The sequence below is a fragment of the Tauraco erythrolophus genome, chromosome 21, assembly GCF_009769465.1.
Source record: "Tauraco erythrolophus isolate bTauEry1 chromosome 21, bTauEry1.pri, whole genome shotgun sequence".
NCBI classification, from domain to species: domain Eukaryota; kingdom Metazoa; phylum Chordata; class Aves; order Musophagiformes; family Musophagidae; genus Tauraco; species Tauraco erythrolophus.
Genome location: NC_141485.1, coordinates 1676585 through 1692926, shown reverse-complemented (window position 1 = coordinate 1692926; position 16342 = coordinate 1676585). Strand labels below are relative to the sequence as shown.

The 16342-nt window shown below is 46.4% G+C and overlaps 1 protein-coding gene across 3 annotated transcripts; it reads left to right on the top strand.

Annotated features, from left to right (window-relative positions):
* Positions 1–450: 450 nt before the first annotated feature.
* On the top strand, positions 451–13706 carry VEZF1 (vascular endothelial zinc finger 1). Of its 3 annotated transcripts, none has more exons than XM_086624827.1 (7): positions 451–516; positions 5926–6623; positions 7363–7426; positions 8425–8608; positions 10094–10303; positions 12559–12603; positions 12956–13706. In XM_086624827.1, exons 1-7 carry the CDS (start codon positions 484–486, stop codon positions 13381–13383), a joined length of 1662 nt encoding a protein of 553 aa, XP_086480953.1. In that variant the 5' UTR covers positions 451–483; the 3' UTR covers positions 13384–13706. The 3 variants fall into 3 exon arrangements, with proteins under 3 accessions (XP_086480953.1, XP_086480952.1, XP_086480954.1); XM_086624826.1 differs by having other exon boundaries at positions 5926–6731; XM_086624828.1 differs by lacking the exon at positions 12559–12603.
* The last annotated feature ends 2636 nt before the right edge of the window (positions 13707–16342 follow it).

Genomic DNA, 16342 nt, shown 5'->3' with positions numbered 1-16342 from the left:
GGCCGGGCCGGGGCGCGGCGAAGCGGCGGCGGCCGCGGCCCTGGACACCTCGCCCGCTCCTCCATCTTCTCTCGCCACAGCTCGCCTCGGCTTCCCCAGCCCGGGACCGGCCCATTGCCAGCCCCGCGGGGGGGGCGGCCGGCCCGCCGCGCCGCCCCGGCCCCGCCGCCCGCCCCACCGCGCCGCCGCGCCGCCCCGGGCCCGCCGCCCGCCCCGAGGCGAGGGGAGCGGCGGGGGCGGCGCCGCGGTGGCCCGGGCCCGCGCCGCCCCGCCGGGCCGCCGCGCCGCCGCCTCCCCCCTCTGGGCCGCAGTGGTGCAGCCCGGAGGTTAGCGGAAGCGGCCGCTCGGCGCTGCCATGTTGAGCCGCCGCCGCCGCCGCCGCTTTGTTGTCGGCTCCATGTAGCTGAGGCCCGGGGGAGGGAGGGGGGGATCGCGCCGCCGGAGCCGCCGCCGCCGCCCGCCGAGGGCCGGGACGCCCCCGCCATGGAGGCCAACTGGACCGCGTTCCTCTTTCAGGTGAGGCCCCGCGGCGGCCGGCGCTGCCCGCGCCCCCCCTCCCCTCAGCGGCCGCGGGCGGGCGGCCGCCCGCCGGGCTCCCCGCTAGGCCGGGGCTGTCAGTCAGCGCCGCCGCCCGGCCTCCCGCCCGCCTCCCCCGGCCCGGCCCGCGGCAGCGGCGGCGGCGGGGCCCGGCCCGGCCCGCCCGGGGCAGCGGCTGCCCGGCCCCGCGCCGCCGGCGGCTCTTTTCCCTCCTTTCCCTCCTGCACTTTCTCCCCGCCCGCCTCCCCCGCGCTGATCGCGCCGCCGCCCCGCAACGTTTTTCGTTTTATTTTTTATTTTTTTTAAAAGAGGGCAATGTTATATATATATATATATTTTTTTTTAAAATATTTTTCGCTTTCCCCCAAAAAAACACCCCGTGAAATAGCCGCTTTTTGTTGTTGTTGTTGTTTTTCTCTCTCCTCCCCACCCCCCCCCCGCCAAAAAGAAAAACGTAAAAAAAAAAATCCCCAGCCTTCCACCGGGCTCTAACAAAACCCCGATGGAACAAACACCGTGTCTGGGAGAATAAATTAATCCCTCTTTAAACAGCCTGACTCAGGGGCCGGGTGACGAGGGAGCTTGTTTTCTTTTAAAATAGGACGCGAGCGGGACGGATTTCTGTGAAAACTGGCGAAATGCTAACGGTAACGGGGAGGAATAGGGCCGGCAGAGCGGGCAACCCCTCCCTTGGCCAACTGAGTCACAATTTTCCCCCCTTCTGTCTGCGAAAGACTGACTTATAAACACCGCTGTTTATGTAATTCGAAGAAAATACAGTGTACCCCCCCAAAAAAAAAAAAAATTAAAAAAAGCCACCCAATCATCCCCTGGCTTTTGTGAGCTGAGCGCTTTCACGCCGGATTGTTTTCTGATGCCTCTTGCTCTTTTGGAGCTTGAAAACATAAAATGTGTAACTGCAGCAGCTGCTAAAAAAAAAAAAAAAGGGGGGGGGGGGAAAAGAAAGCCCTGCACATCACCTTTCTCAAGGTAAAATAATCCTCTTTGCACGTTCCCGGCGGCGGTCACTCGCTTCCTTACGGTCCTGCTCGGGATCAAACCTCAACCCAACCCGTGACACGAGTTTGAGAACCTGAGTTGAATGAATAAATCCCCCCAGAGCGAGCACCCTTCCTCCGGAGAGGAAAAATTATTCCCTTGCAAGTTCCGAGGGATGAGTCAGTGGCTCGGGAGCTCTGCCTCCCAAACCACGCCGGGAATGTTCGGGGAGCCGGTGCCGGGAGCTGGGGCGCTGGGTTTTCCCCCTTTTCGCTGTGGATGTGGGCGATGCCACGGAGTCGGGCCGCGGGCTGGTGAATTATTCCTCACTCTAGCGGGCAGTTGTGATTGGCACGTAGGAAACTTCACGCTAAGAAGTTAATCTCCTTAGTTTAGGGCCATCTCCCTCCGAGCTGGGGCTGGTTTATCGCCTTTCTGCCTCCCGGGCTCCCAGCCCAGGGTTTTCGAGGGGAAGTTACTCGTAGGATCGCAGCGGGGTGTTGCAGCAACCAACGTAAGAAACGCCAAGTAATACTCTGAAGTACGTGTCCAGCTTCTTGCTGCTTGTCTTGATTTTTTTCCGAGGGTACTGTGTTTTGAAATAGCGGTGTCACGCTTTGATTTAGGAGTGCGCTTTGCTGCTTTTAATTAAGGAGTCAGCAGTTCACCCTCCTAACGTACTCCGCGCTGCGCGACTTGGAAGCATCTTCATTAAACTGTGACGTGGAAATTTTCCTATGATTTTTTCCTTGCTTTTTTTTTCTTTTTGCCCCAAATAATAAAGCTTTAAGACCTCACAATAAATGCTGAATATTGTTTCTTGAGTCATTTTGTTAAATCCAATGATTTAGGGTGTGAGCATCCTAATGCACCCAGCAAAAAGCGCTGTTAAGATGCTCCTGATGGAACTTTAGTTTTTCTTACTCCCGTTCTCACCACCATCCTGTCAGCCAGGATCCACCTGGTTAGTTAAAACTAGTAGCAAAAAGTGGATTTAACAGCCCCTCTCGGTCCCAAACACAATAAAATACCAAATGCAAGTGACCGAACCTCCTCGCTCATTCTCCGTGGGGGGAGTTTTACCAAGTGTGTGTTTCAGCTGTGGCAGGATTTCTCAGGGTCAGTTTTTAATATGCGGTGTGTAAAGTTGTAATTTTTGGCAAAATGGTTTTAGAGCAGGTTGCAATGTCTTAATTTTAGTCTCACCAGCAATGGGGTCTGTGACTGTAAATTGCTTTTTCCGAATAAAGTTGTTGGATTGTGTTTAGGTGGCATTTTGATGAATTGTATCTTTTTAAAGAAACAATTGTGAGACTGAATAAGCAGTTCTTGTTTGGATCTTACTAGTCCACGAAATGCTGTTTTGAAAACCACTTTTAGTATCTGCTCGGAAAGTGAAAGTTGTGTCTGTTAATGTGAGGAGGAATCATCCATCAAACAGAGTGTTCAAGATATGACTCATGCTAATTTGTTGCTCTCGCATTAAGGCTGGAGCACAAAAATATTTTAGCCTCTGGCATTGAAAGTTCACAATGCCGCATCCTACCATTCCGGGTCACAAATCACAGTATTCTTTGTTTACTGCCCCCCAGGAAAGAAAAAAATCAGGGATAGAATGAGGATATTTTGCACAAGAGCCTGTCCCAGGCGATGGAAATGTCACAGAAATGTTGACTTGACATTAATGCCCGGGCAAGTAAGACCCTGCTCTGTGCCCGAATCACAACGGCTTGCGAGAGGCGTGCAGCAGGTGCTGTCTTCCCTTCTCGAGCAGGGAGTTTAAAAAAAAAAAAAAATACTGCCTGATCCTGTTTTAAAAGGCTTTAGTGCAGGCAGCCCTTGGAAGCTGAGGAATACTGCTTGTTGCAAAGGGGTTGTTGGAAAGGCAGCGCTGCTAATAGCACGGGCTATCTGGGAACTGGGATAAGCAGCCTTATGTAAGCAGCGGCTCCGTAGCCTGTAGCCTGATGAATATACATTGTTTTATGTCCACCGTCTCCATCAGTTCCCTAGGAATAAGTGCATCACTACCTCCAAGTGCTGCCTGTTCTTTAAGGCTTAAAAATATCCATAAACTGCAGAAGTTTGAACCTTGTCCAAAGGATTTGGGCTCTCTATTATCCGATCTGCTAGCTGTGCCTTTGAAACTGTATCTCCGGAGCTATCCTTAGGTGCTCTTAAGTGTCTTCTGATGCAGTTTAACAACATTGTTTAATGCTTATTTAAAGTTGGCTGTAAAACATTCCAGGATTTTTTTTTTTTTAAATTAAAGTTGTATTTAAGTCACAACTTGCTAATACTGTGCTTTCGATCGGTATTGTACGTACTCCGTTCTTTTTATGGAATGTAGATGTTTCAATGGCTCTTTAAAAACGCGGCAAATAAACGGCTGCAAATCCACAGTTGTCACTGAAGTCAGGCAGAAGTTTTAACGGAGACGCTGGAGTTGTGCCGTGCCCCGATTTAGCAGCGCAGCCTCCAGGAGAGTTCTGCATCCGACTCTTCAGCAGTCCTTGGGGTGGCCGCTGCGGCCAGGCGCTGCGGTGAGGTCCAGCTCACCAGCTCATCCCAAGCTTCGGCATGGCTGGGACGTAAATCGCAGATAAACCCCGGCTCCTGACCGTTCCCGCAAGTTTTGTCTCCCGTTATCGTGCCGAATCCAGGCTTTCTCCCGCGGACCGTTTTCCTGTCAGATAGGCTCGGAGTGTTAGGGAGCACGTATTCACACCCACGTGGGTTAGTGTTTGTATCCACTGGTGGCTTTTATCCAGAGATCACCGGCACCGTGCTCCTGAGAAATGAGTGGCCAAAGCGATGCAGGGCGGTGCAGGGAGCCTCCCTGCAGCGAGGGAGGGTCACACGGAGGTGGCTGTAGGTCGCTGCTGTGATGGGGAGAGGCAAAGCAGCTGGAGTTTGGATGCAACTGAGGAAAAGTCCCAAAGTGAGCTTCTAGAAATACTGACTTCTCCAAAGGACGTGGTGAAATGGATTCACGTAGGAAGAGCGTTAGCCTGAGTGCGTTTCAGTAAGCCGTCCGTCCTCAACCAACGTAAAAGTAGATGAGTTGGGGGTCACGAGCCGGCACAGCATTTATTCAGCTCTCTTCAGCCTCGAGTCGTGTTATTTTGTGAAGGAAGCCATAGGGAAGAAGTCCTGGAAGGCTGCAGCGCTGGTCTAACGGGAGTGCAAGTTTCCCCCGACTCTGCTCAGAGCTGGCACGCTGCGGTAGTAACGGGACTGGTTTGAAACGGGTCTGAGGAGACCGAGGCACATCTTGAATACAGATGCGCTCACACTGGCTTAAGGTGCTGGAGTGGTTTGTTTTAGCGCTCTGTTAGGCCGAGTTGGTCTGTGTGGTTTCTAAACCACTTCAAATTCCTACCTGCTAGAGTTTTGTCCCGGTCTGACTTGACGAGTTTTAGTAATGCTGTTTTCTGCCTTCGAATTAGCGGCGCCTCATACAAGCCTGGTGCAGAACAGCCCGGAGTGGCGCAGGCTGCAGCCCAGCAGAGCGGTGCCCGCTGTGGCACGCTCGTGGGGGGTCCCCCTCTGCCTCTTCCCTCCAGCTTCTCCGACCAATTTCGTAGTCCAGAGTCAGTTGGTACTGGCTGTTTTGAAACAGCTTTCAGGTCTTTTTTTTTCACCCACCCCCCCAGCTGTGTTCTGCAGCATCTCTAGATGTCTGCCAGTGCTTATCGATTGGCTTCTCTTCCTATCACAAAGTAGCTGCTGATGAGGAGAAAAAGAACATGTCGCTATTCTTATGAGTTTCCAGGCGGAAAGAGCACAGTGGTCAGCGTATAAATGCGTCGGGAACCTGCTAAATATAGAAATGTGGCTTTAGACAGCTCTCGATCCAGGTTGCTTTGGTTTCAGTGCTAACACGCTGGCGTGAACACGTTGTTTAAATAAGATGCCTTATCGTATCCGGGCTCTCTGTGGCTACAGTTTAATTCCCAACGTGCACTAAGCTTCAAGGTGGGGCCTTATTTTGCAACTCCTATCGGTGCGCTCCAAAGATTGTCCCAAGGTGGCATCTGATAACGATCTTTAGCAAAACAAGTTATCTGTTATGTAAAGATCAAACGCCGTGTCAGTAAGAGATCTGACAAGCACCTGGTTGTTTTCCATAAGAAGTGTTGCCCTCCGGAAACTTAATAATTATTTGCTTGTTACGATGCGTGCCATCCTGCGCTTATCGCAGAATCTGCTCAGCGAACGCGTTCGAAGCGCGCGCGGTTTTTCCTGCCCGAGATTTATGTAACCTTTCCCAGTTGTTACTTCCGCGGCTTTTGGTCTAGCATGTGCTTTCCTGTAGTTTGTAAATGTTCTCACCGTGTCAGAGTGAGCACCCATCCGTAGAATTTAAGTGTGAATGTTTGGTTTTAGGCACACGAAGCCTCACATCACCAACAGCAGGCAGCACAGAACAGTTTGTTGCCTCTCCTGAGCTCTGCTGTTGAGCCACCCGATCAGAAGCCGATTCTGCCCTTACCAATAACGCAGAAACCTCAGCCTGCACCAGAAACGTTAAAGGATGCTATTGTTGGGATTAAAAAGGAAAAACCTAAAACCTCCTTTGTGTGCACTTACTGCAGCAAAGCTTTCAGGGACAGCTACCATTTGAGGCGTCACGAGTCCTGCCACACAGGGATAAAGTTAGTGTCACGGCCAAAGAAAACTCCCACCACAATGGTGCCCCTTATCTCAACCATCGCTGGTGACAACAGCCGAAGTTCACTGGTTTCGACTATTGCGGGCATCCTGTCCACAGTCACTACGTCTTCCTCTGCCACCAATCCCAGCAGTAGTGCCGGCGCAACGGCGATGGCAGTGACTCAGACGGTGAAGAAGCCCAGCAAGCCCGTTAAGAAGAACCACGCTTGCGAGATGTGCGGCAAGGCCTTCAGGGATGTCTACCACCTCAACCGGCACAAGCTGTCCCATTCAGATGAAAAACCCTTTGAATGTCCAATTTGCAATCAGCGCTTCAAGAGAAAGGATCGCATGACCTACCACGTGAGGTCTCACGAAGGTGGCATCACGAAACCGTACACCTGTGGTGTTTGTGGAAAAGGCTTCTCGAGGTACCATGTAGAAAATCCCAGGCGAGCTCAAGTATTGGCTTTTCATAACCAAGAAGGGTTAAGCTATCATAGCGAGGGGCTAGGAGAACCAGACATCTTAGAAGATTGGTGAGGGGATAAAGAGCCTTGTTTACCTCTAGGGCGTGGGTCTCGATCTGAGCGAGATTTTGGCAGTGGCCAAAAGCGGTCGCTCTTTTATGAGAATGTTTTGCCGTTGTTGCGCGACCTCATCCAGGTCCCGTAGGACACGTGTCCGTGTCCGTGTCACTGCTGGGGACCACGGAGCCCCTCGACCAGCCTTTGCAAAGGTCGATGCCCGAAGGGGGCGCGGCGGGCACGCTGCCTCCTGGCGTCCTAGCCAGGTTGAGCCTACTGACAGAGCATTGTGGGGGAGCTTGCATTGCTGCTGGCTGTACCTGTGCTTGCAAGAGAGAAATCGTCAACCTTTAGAGCTGTTGACCTGCCACCTTCACACACGCCACGGCCAACCGTGCCGTTTTCAGGGGCGTGAGGAGAACACGGTCAGTGTTCGACGGCAGGGTGGCTCTCAGCGTAACTGGGTGGTACTCTAGCTGCAAGCCACCGCATAGGTGTGGGCAACGTGTTGATTGTTGCCGTGCAGGGGGCCGTGGGCTGCCAGGGGTCGTGAGCGCAGTGTTGGGCACGGTGAGCCAAGGTGGCATTACTATGTATTTGTAACAGTATGCATTTTCTTTGTTGTTCCTCTCTTTTTTTGCAGGCCCGATCATTTAAGCTGTCACGTTAAACATGTTCACTCAACAGAGAGACCCTTCAAATGCCAAGTAAGGGCTAAAATGATTTATTGAGAGCAATACCTTGGCGTTATCATTAGAATCTCAGGTGAATAGTCTTTCCAGAGCTGTAGTTGCTCCTGGACTTCGCTTTGAAAAGCAAGTTTAGGAGTAAAGTTGTATCTGCCTTCTGTACCAGCAGCACTGTAGTTCTGATGTAAGTCCAGAGGCAGTTTAAAAGGATCCTGGGGCTACTTTTTTAGGAAGATTAGAGGCTTTTGGCTTTCTTGGAGAACAACGTAGGTGCTCTGTTTTACGGTACGCTTAACTTAGTTGTAGGACTGTAACAGTGTCCTCAGCTCAGTGCTGATTACTAGAGTAATGTGGGCAATGTGGTTCTCAGCATATTTAAATTAAATGTGTTTCTCAGTATATCCATTTGAGATGGATTGGAATAGTTGATTCTGGATCCGTTATTTTGCTGGAAGGTGAAAGCAAGTTGTTGTAAGCTGATGACTGAGTGTAAGAGAAATAACTTGCCTGCCCTTGAACAATTAACTGTTTTGCTTGGAATATCCATGCTTCTTCCAACCCGTGTTTTAGTGACTCATCATGTTAAATAAAAGTCTTGTGTAAAAGGAGAAGCGTTAGAAAAAGGTTTTGTTTCCTTGTTCTGATTTGGATGGGAACAGAAGTAATTGAGCAATTTAAGATATCGGGTTCGTATTTGTACAGTAAAATTGTATCAAAAGCCAACTTTGCCTGTTCTAGGCTCTTTTGGTAAGCTACCTCTTGCTTTGGTAGGTAAGGAAAGCTGCTATTTTAAGAAAGTTCAAGGAGCAGAGAGTGTGATTTTTGTCCCAACTGTCTCAGAAGCCAACTTCTGTTGAGTAGTTTGATTTCGGGGTCTCTATAGATGCAGCTTAAGGTTGTTAGTATACTTAGAATACTGTTTGCACCAACAAGGTAAATGGGCTTGCAGTGGGCATGTAATTCGTGCGGAAATGATGCTGTCTGCACTTCAAGTGTAACTGTTGTCCTTCATATAGACGTGCACTGCTGCCTTTGCCACCAAAGACAGACTGCGGACACACATGGTGCGCCATGAAGGAAAGGTATCGTGTAATATCTGTGGTAAACTTCTGAGTGCAGCATATATCACCAGCCACTTAAAGACACACGGGCAGAGCCAAAGTATCAACTGTAATACCTGTAAACAAGGCATCAATAAAAGTAGGTGAACGTTTTAAAAACATTTCTAATAACAATGTGTTTGCAAAGGGAATTGCCTTTGATTACGTTAAAATGCAAAAACGTACCCGTCAGGCTGGGTGTTCGCACCTATTAAGGTAGATATTTGATAACAGAATCTTCTTCAGCTCAAGAATTGGCATATGTGGATTTGGTTTGCTGCTAGACCGTGCTCTTATCCCTTGGGAATGCCCCACAGTTTGTGAGAATAACCCATCTCTTGGAGAAAAGAGTTCCCAAGTTTTCTCAGTTTCTAAGAACTGTGCTGCTTCCTGAACTGTGCAGGCCTAAAAGTCCAACAGATAATTCTGGAGATTTTAGAATATTTAAGGACTGCTAAGATCTGCCGAGTTTCAGGTTTGAAGTCTCATCTAAAGCTCATCAAAGTTAGGAGAAAGACTTCTCTGCTCTCTCTGAGCTTTGACCCTGGGGCTCAGTGATTCCTCCCTCTGGCAGTAGCTGACAAGAAAAGCATTTAAATCCAGCCCTGATTGTGTTTTGGGCTCTAATGGCATTTGACTGGTGGTGTGCAGGGGTTCAAATGAGATGCTTGTAGTAGTTCCTTCTAGTCTTAAACTCTGTGGAAGTGCTGAAGCCTGAACCTGGGAGTACCTAGTAAGCAAACGAAGACTTGATTTTCAAATCGTCCCTGTTAAGAAACCTGTAGCTTCAGTTAACCCACATGGTTAGGGGTATAAAACGGGTTTTCAGAAGAATCAAGAGGGAGAAGTAGGGAATGTCTTGGGAAACTTTGTCCCTAAAGCTTTTACAACTTTTAAAAGTATTGGTTTACAACATCTTTTCAGTTCCTGTTACTCCTGGGTAATTGGAAGGTACCGGGAATGTCTAAAATGCCTGATTGTTGAGCTTAATACGAAATTTGGATGTGAAGTATTTTTCAAGGTCTAGGGTTACAGCTCTGGCTTGCCAAGCCAGTTTGGTGGTGCCAAGCCAGTTCACGTGAGGCATTTACAGCAGTTGTTAGAGGTGGAAATGATGAGCTGTAATGTGGCCAGAGAGTAGTAGTGTGCTGTTCTGTGCTGTAAAGGTAAACTGAAAATTTTCACTCACACTTGAAATAAGAAGTAAAAAGGCTTTTTTTTTTTAAAAAAAACAACAAACAAACCTGGAGCTGAGCTTTAGAAAAAGTGGAATCAGCTAACCAGCTGCAATTCTAGAGACTCATTGTAATCTTTTATTTCCTTCTTCCTAAAATATAAACAAAATAATCAGAAATGAAGTTAATTTTTGGCAGTGAGGGCAGATGACTTATATTTTGTTTAGCTTTTGGAAAAGTAGTTTTATAAGACACAGAATTAATGACATGTTTTTAAACACCTCTGTGATTTTTGCTCTTGGAATCCTGTGAGATTCCACACACTCTTTATGGAAGAAGCCTTTGTGATCTCAGCAGAAAACAGAGTAACTTTTTCAAGGTGAATTTGTGTTCTTACTTAATTGGCATAGCATGCATGAGTGAAGAGACCAGCAATCAGAAACAGCAACAGCAGCAGCAACAGCAGCAGCAGCAGCAACAACAGCAGCAGCAACAGCAGCAGCAGCAACAACAGCAGCAGCAGCAGCAACAGCAGCAGCAGCAACATGTCACAAGTTGGCCTGGAAAGCAGGTAGAGACCCTGAGATTGTGGGAAGAGGCCGTCAAAGCAAGGAAGAAAGGTAAAACAAAGCAGTACTTACAGTCCTGGTTTTATAAGATACTGGAGTTCACAGTTACATAGGGAGTTTAAGGTGTCAGAAAGGGATGTCTTACATGAAAATTCCATTCTTGATGTTAGAAGTCATAGCTAAAAGCCAGTGGGAGGGTGACACGACCAAAATGAATGCTGTTGCAAATGAACTCCTCCTTGCTCGCTTCCCCTTGGTCCCTGTGCTTGGATGTGGACGTAGCATCGTCAATTAGAAAGGCATGTTTGTGTCTGCTCCAAGGCAAGAGTGTGTTTTTCTGGCTTGCATGTGGTTTTTAGCTGTGTTTATGCCTATTTACCAGTTGTTAACATGTGTGCATATATATGTGTATATATACACACCCCCCACCCTCTGTCGTGGCATCATCATCCATTTGCATGTGGGTGCTTTCTGTGTCCCTTTCATCTGCTTTCCCAGTTTATTCCATTCGCTTTATCATCACGTAACTGTCTTTGCATAAAGTTTTCTAGAACTCCTAGAACTTACTCCTCTGTCTTATTTTTTTTTTGCATTACAAACTTCACTAATAAGTGAGGGCGTTTTTCATTATTGCTCGCTCACCGCTGACCTGTACCTAACGCCGCTGTAATCGAAGTGGAATAGTTCCCATTGTTGGTCTGTGTGTCAGATTTGTCAAGAACGGATTGCTTCCATTTAGTGTCCTAAGGAGGATTGGGGTTCCAATTCTCCCTTACTGCTAGCTTATTCTTTTCACAAGTTTGATTTCTAATGCCTGTCCTGTGACTCTCGTGGATTACATGTTTTAGAATAAATTCTTAGTGACCACTTACTGTTTTTCACTAGCTGTTTTTAGTAATAAATGCTTTTGACTCACCTTATTTTTTTCTTTTCTCCTCAACTTCCTTTCAGTTTCTTCCATCTTTTTTTTTTCTTTTCTAGGTCTTGTTTGTGTATTAGACTGCTAGCTCCTTTCACCTTGATTATTATTGCAGTTGAATTGAATTCTGTGATCAGACAGTATAGAAAGAGCTTATTCGTGTTAAAATGTAGCGATAAGAGAAACGTTAGATATCATCAGGCCACTGCATGGATAAAGCAAACGGGTGTCAGATTTAGAAAATCGCTTGAGATTTTTCTTCCCCGCTTGTTCCTTCCTGTGTCTTGTTCCCTCTTCCCTTCCTTCCTTACTGAGATATTGAATGTGCTTTAACAGGAACCGTGGTTTTGGACAGAACGGTGGGTGAGGGAGGTGGGTGGGGAGAAGTGTTGTCAGATTGATATTAGCTTAACTTAAATGGGGAAGGGGCATGGGGTGGGATGTGTCTGCGTATCACTGTGCTTGGAAGGTGAAGCTAGACCAGTCAGTGCCGTGCCTGTGTGCTGCCCTTTCCATGCTGGTTCTCCTGTGCCGGTGCCACCTCTTGCGTTGGCTTTACAACACTGTGGGATTTTTTTTAGTCTAATGCTATTTATTTTCACAATTTTTTTTTTTTTTTTTTTTACTCTTTCCCTTCCTTTCCACCCCTCCTAGATATGGACTTTGAAGAACCAACAGTAACCCTTGAATGGGGCTAATGTTGCTTTCAAAGTTAACTCTGTCTTGGTACATTTGTATTGCCCGAGTGGCAAGAGTGGACTCTTTGCTCCTGGCTTACCTCCTGAAACGTGGGTGTAGACTGAGCTTGGTGTCCTACCCTACAAATGTGGAATAAGACACGACTTAGACGTGCCGTAACGTTGATGTAGAATATATTTTTGTCGGTTTCTTTAGCAGTCATCCCTTCCCTTTACCCACGTCCACCGACCCGCTTCTGTTTTTGGAGCCTTCTAGTGTGGGGAGCTGGCCGGTGGTGCTGACGGATGCCTGGCGAGCCCTCCGCGTCCCGGACCCCCACTGCCCGCTCCCCCAGTGCCCAGCCCTGCCAGAGCCCACCGGCAGCAGGGCCGGGCACTGGTCTCCTCGGTTTTCCTTGTTCGGCACTTAATTCCTGCTTACTGCAAAACAAAGTAAAAAAAACAACAAAGAACATCCAGAAAACCACAAAACAAAAGAACTTGGTGTGGAGCTGTAGGTTATGTGAAAGCTGAGGACATAATGGGGGTTGAAAGATACACTGACTGGGTAGCCTTGCAAATTGCTAAGTAGAAGTACTGTGATCAGTGGAACAATTTAGTAGCAATAATTAAGACTGAAATAAGCAGGTAAATATTGAAACGAGCTTTGCTTATCAGTCCCTAATAATGACTTTTTAAAACCTTCACAGAATGTCAGTTCACCTTTGAGAAGGCTATAGAGTACGTACCATTCGGTATGTACACTCTCTCCTCTATTTATAATGTTCCTCTTGGGAGGATTTTTTTGATTGTACGGTACTGTTTTTATGAACATCGAAACCCTCTTTATAAGACAACCTCGCTTGACTTCTCAGGAAAAAAATATTGACTTGAAATGAACTGCATGAGAGTTTGTATTTCTTGTAGGCTATAGAATGTTAACAGTTTTAACTTACTAATAATTCCTAAAGAAAATTATTCCAGAATTTGTACCTGTTCTTGTTTGGTTTTTGTTTTTGTTTTGTTTGGGTTGTTTTTTTTTTTTAAATCTTGTCCATGGTTTTTTATGTGTTAAAAACTTTTTGTCTTTTTATGTCTCATTTTTAGAAGCTGCTAACTTGTGCCAAACCTCCACTGCTGCTACTACGCCTGTGACTCTTACTACTCCATTCAATATAACGTCCTCTGTGGCTTCTGGGACTATCACAAACCCAGTCACAGTGGCAGCTGCAATGAGCATGAGAAGTCCAGTAAATGTATCAAGTGCAGTTAATATATCCAGTCCGATGAACCTAGGGCATCCTGTAACTATAACAAGTCCATTATCCATGACATCTCCATTAACGCTCACCACACCAGTCAATTTACCCACCCCAGTAACCGCTCCAGTGAATATAGCGCATCCAGTCACTATAACCTCTCCCATGAACCTCCCCACACCGATGACGTTAGCTGGTCCGTTAAACATAGCCATGAGACCGGTAGAGAGCATGCCTTTCCTGCCCCAGGCCTTGCCCACGTCTCCTCCCTGGTGAAGAACTTCTAAACAGTATTAAAAAGGATTAAAATGGAATCCTTACCAGCAGTTCTTTTTTGGGGTTTGTTTGGTTGGCGTTTTTTTTTCCGTTGGGTTTTTTTTTGTTTGTTTCGTTTTGTTTTAGTTAATAATAAATTCAGACTAAGACACCGGGGCAACGTGCACCATCAGAGACCGTAGTAGCATCTTCCCCTCTTGATTTGGCTCATGTGGTTCAAACTTGAGTTTCACTGGAGCACTTCATTTAAAGTAAGTTTTACCTTGTAGCTGACTGATGCTGAATTAGAGCAGATACTTATTTGCCAGAGTTTTTTTTTTTTTTTTTAAAAAGTAATTAAAAAACAGTTGTATGTTTTATCCCCCAAATCATAACTTAGCAAATTATTTTAATCTAAACACTAGCAAAGACCCCTCTGTACCTTTAACAGGGTGGATGGCTGATTTTAACTTGCCAGTCGTTAAGCCCACTGTTTCTGAGCTAGTGTAGAATCTTTTGTCTGTGTTGATGTTTTTTTTTTTTTACGAGTAAATGAATTACAATGTTGTCATTAAAAAAAAAAAAATGCATTTTGGAGAAAATATGCATTTTACCTTTGGGAATATGGTAATTTCAGGCAGCATTCCCTATGGGAAAGGTGATACCAGCTCTGATATGCAAAGCATATGATAACTTATCATTCTAACTTCAACATATAATAGGGATTGTGACCTGATATTTGGAGATGTAAATATAACCCAACATATTACCCTAAGGGAATATAGCATTGTAGTCAACATTTTTTTTAAAAAAACTGTTATTGTTTGGTGAGAAACAGCCATGGCTGCCGGAAGAGGAGTCGAAATGTATGTAAACCTGGTCTCTGAGCAGTCAGACCCCTATGGGACTCTTATCTAGGAGCAAAAGGAGTGCTTTGAAACTTAAGAAATATTGCTTTAAGCTGGAAGATTCTGGAGGCACTGGGGATGATTTTTATGCCCTCTGCCTCCCAGTCAGAGCCTGCTGGTGTTACAGCAGGGGACAGACGTGTTAGTTGTTCACTAGAAGTTTTGTCTTATATTAAATTGTATACAGTTTTTATTCTAACCACTAACTAGGTAGGATGCCCCTCCAGGACAAGCAGAGAGCGTCTTTTAATTTCTCCCCTATTTCTTAATCAAGTGTCGTGCAAATCTGTTCAACTTTGTAAATATTTGCAAACATCATCATTTTTACGTTATTCTTCTATTGTGTTAACACATTTCTATGGATTTGTGGGAGTTGTGGGGTGATGGTTTGAACTATCCAGCCCAGAACTTCGTCACAAATGGTCACACATGTTTAAGCTACATGTGCTTTTTATTTCTTAACCTGTTTATCTGTACATAAAGTAGAAAGCAAAATCTAGGGAAACAGATATACTTTTTAGACTATCATGTCACATATTCACGTTTTTAAAACTTTGTTTAAAAAAAACAAAAAACAAAAAACAACAAAAACCACCCAAAACCCAAGACTCTACATTAAAAAAAAAAAAAAAAAAATTACAGTGGAGATGTTTTGATCTGGATGAAGTTGGAAGCTATGGAGATTAGCGTGTGTGCATTTTCACAGAGTGCTAGCAGGACTGACTAGTCAGAATGGACTGCTGCCGTTCCCACCCTGCCGTGCCCGTGCCCGTGCCCGTACAGCAGTGATTGCCAGGCTGCTGGCTCAGGTGACAGGTATCTGTATCATTACGTGAAACTGTTCTAGGGGCTTGGACTACATAGTAAAACAAAAACAAACAAAAAAAAATAATAGAGCTTAGTGTAAAATAATTTTATAAATGATCTTTTGTACTTTAGGACATCAAATTGTACAACTTTTGTATATATAAAAGCTTAGGAACTTTCTGTTTAGCAGAAAGGAAACACATTCCTACACTTTTAATGTATATGTTTGTTATAATGTCCATGTAAACATATGCCCTATGTTTGTGCCTTTTAATTAGTTTGTCTCAATAAACAAAAATGTAGAGAAGAATATGTAGCTATGACTTTGTTACCACTGTTCTTACTCCAGGTGTGTAGAGGTCTTCGTTTTTGCACGGTGTAGAACGTTGCGTGCAGGCAGCTGCATGACAGGCTGGTACGGCCGAGACGAGGCATGCGAGGCCAGTGCACCCCAGCAAAACCCCGTCCTCCCCGTAGCGTAGAGCCCCTGCGCCGCTGGGGCCTTGCATGTTGGGATGTGTAGTTTCTGAGCCATCTCTGTTCCCCGTGGCGATGATACCAAAACTGGCACCAGTTTTCCGTAGCAGGTGTAGTGTTCTGGATCTGGGTAAACGGCAGAGGTGACCCTTAGAGGAAATTTGGGTGTCCCTGAGCTGAAAAAACCCAAAGCATTAAAAGCCAATATGAAAATGTGTACTAGAAGTGGTTATCTATGAATTACTTCCAATAAACAGGTGTGAGACTTAATTGTATGTTGTCGATTACTGCAGTGTGGACAGTGGGTGCTCCGTCCAGCGAGCGTGCCCTGCTCCTGGTGGTTTTACCCCGGCAGTGTAGCAGTAGAATAAACACATTAAACACCGGCAAGGAAATTTCTCAGCCTTGACAAGAGGCTTCCCAAACCACTCACCGCGGTGCTCTTAGCGTGGGATAGGAAAAGGGCTGTTTCCTTTTTATTTTATGTTGGTTCTGCTCGAATGTACCTGGTTTATGTCCACAAAGCTGCATTAGCTAATTGTCAACCTGTTTCATTTGTACTTGGGTAAACATTTGCTTTGTGCTGTGTATCAGTGGTTCCGAGGTGTGCTCCTCAGCTGTCTCAATTCGGACATTAATTTCACTTGTAATGCCATCATACGAAATACATTAAGCTGGTTTTTGACAAACGAAAGCTGCCTGGTCAAGTAGTTTGTACGGCGTGCGTGCCACCTGCCAGTCGCCACTTCGCCCACGGCGCGAGGAGCTGCTGGCGGGGGCACCTCGTG

Coding starts and splice junctions, on each gene's coding strand:
- VEZF1 (XM_086624826.1), top strand. CDS start 484: ATGGAGGCCAACTGGACCGCGTTCCTCTTTCAG. Junction 7,427..8,424: donor AGAGACCCTTCAAATGCCAA/GTAAGGGCTAAA, acceptor TCCTTCATATAG/ACGTGCACTGCTGCCTTTGC. Junction 8,609..10,093: donor TAAACAAGGCATCAATAAAA/GTAGGTGAACGT, acceptor TAATTGGCATAG/CATGCATGAGTGAAGAGACC.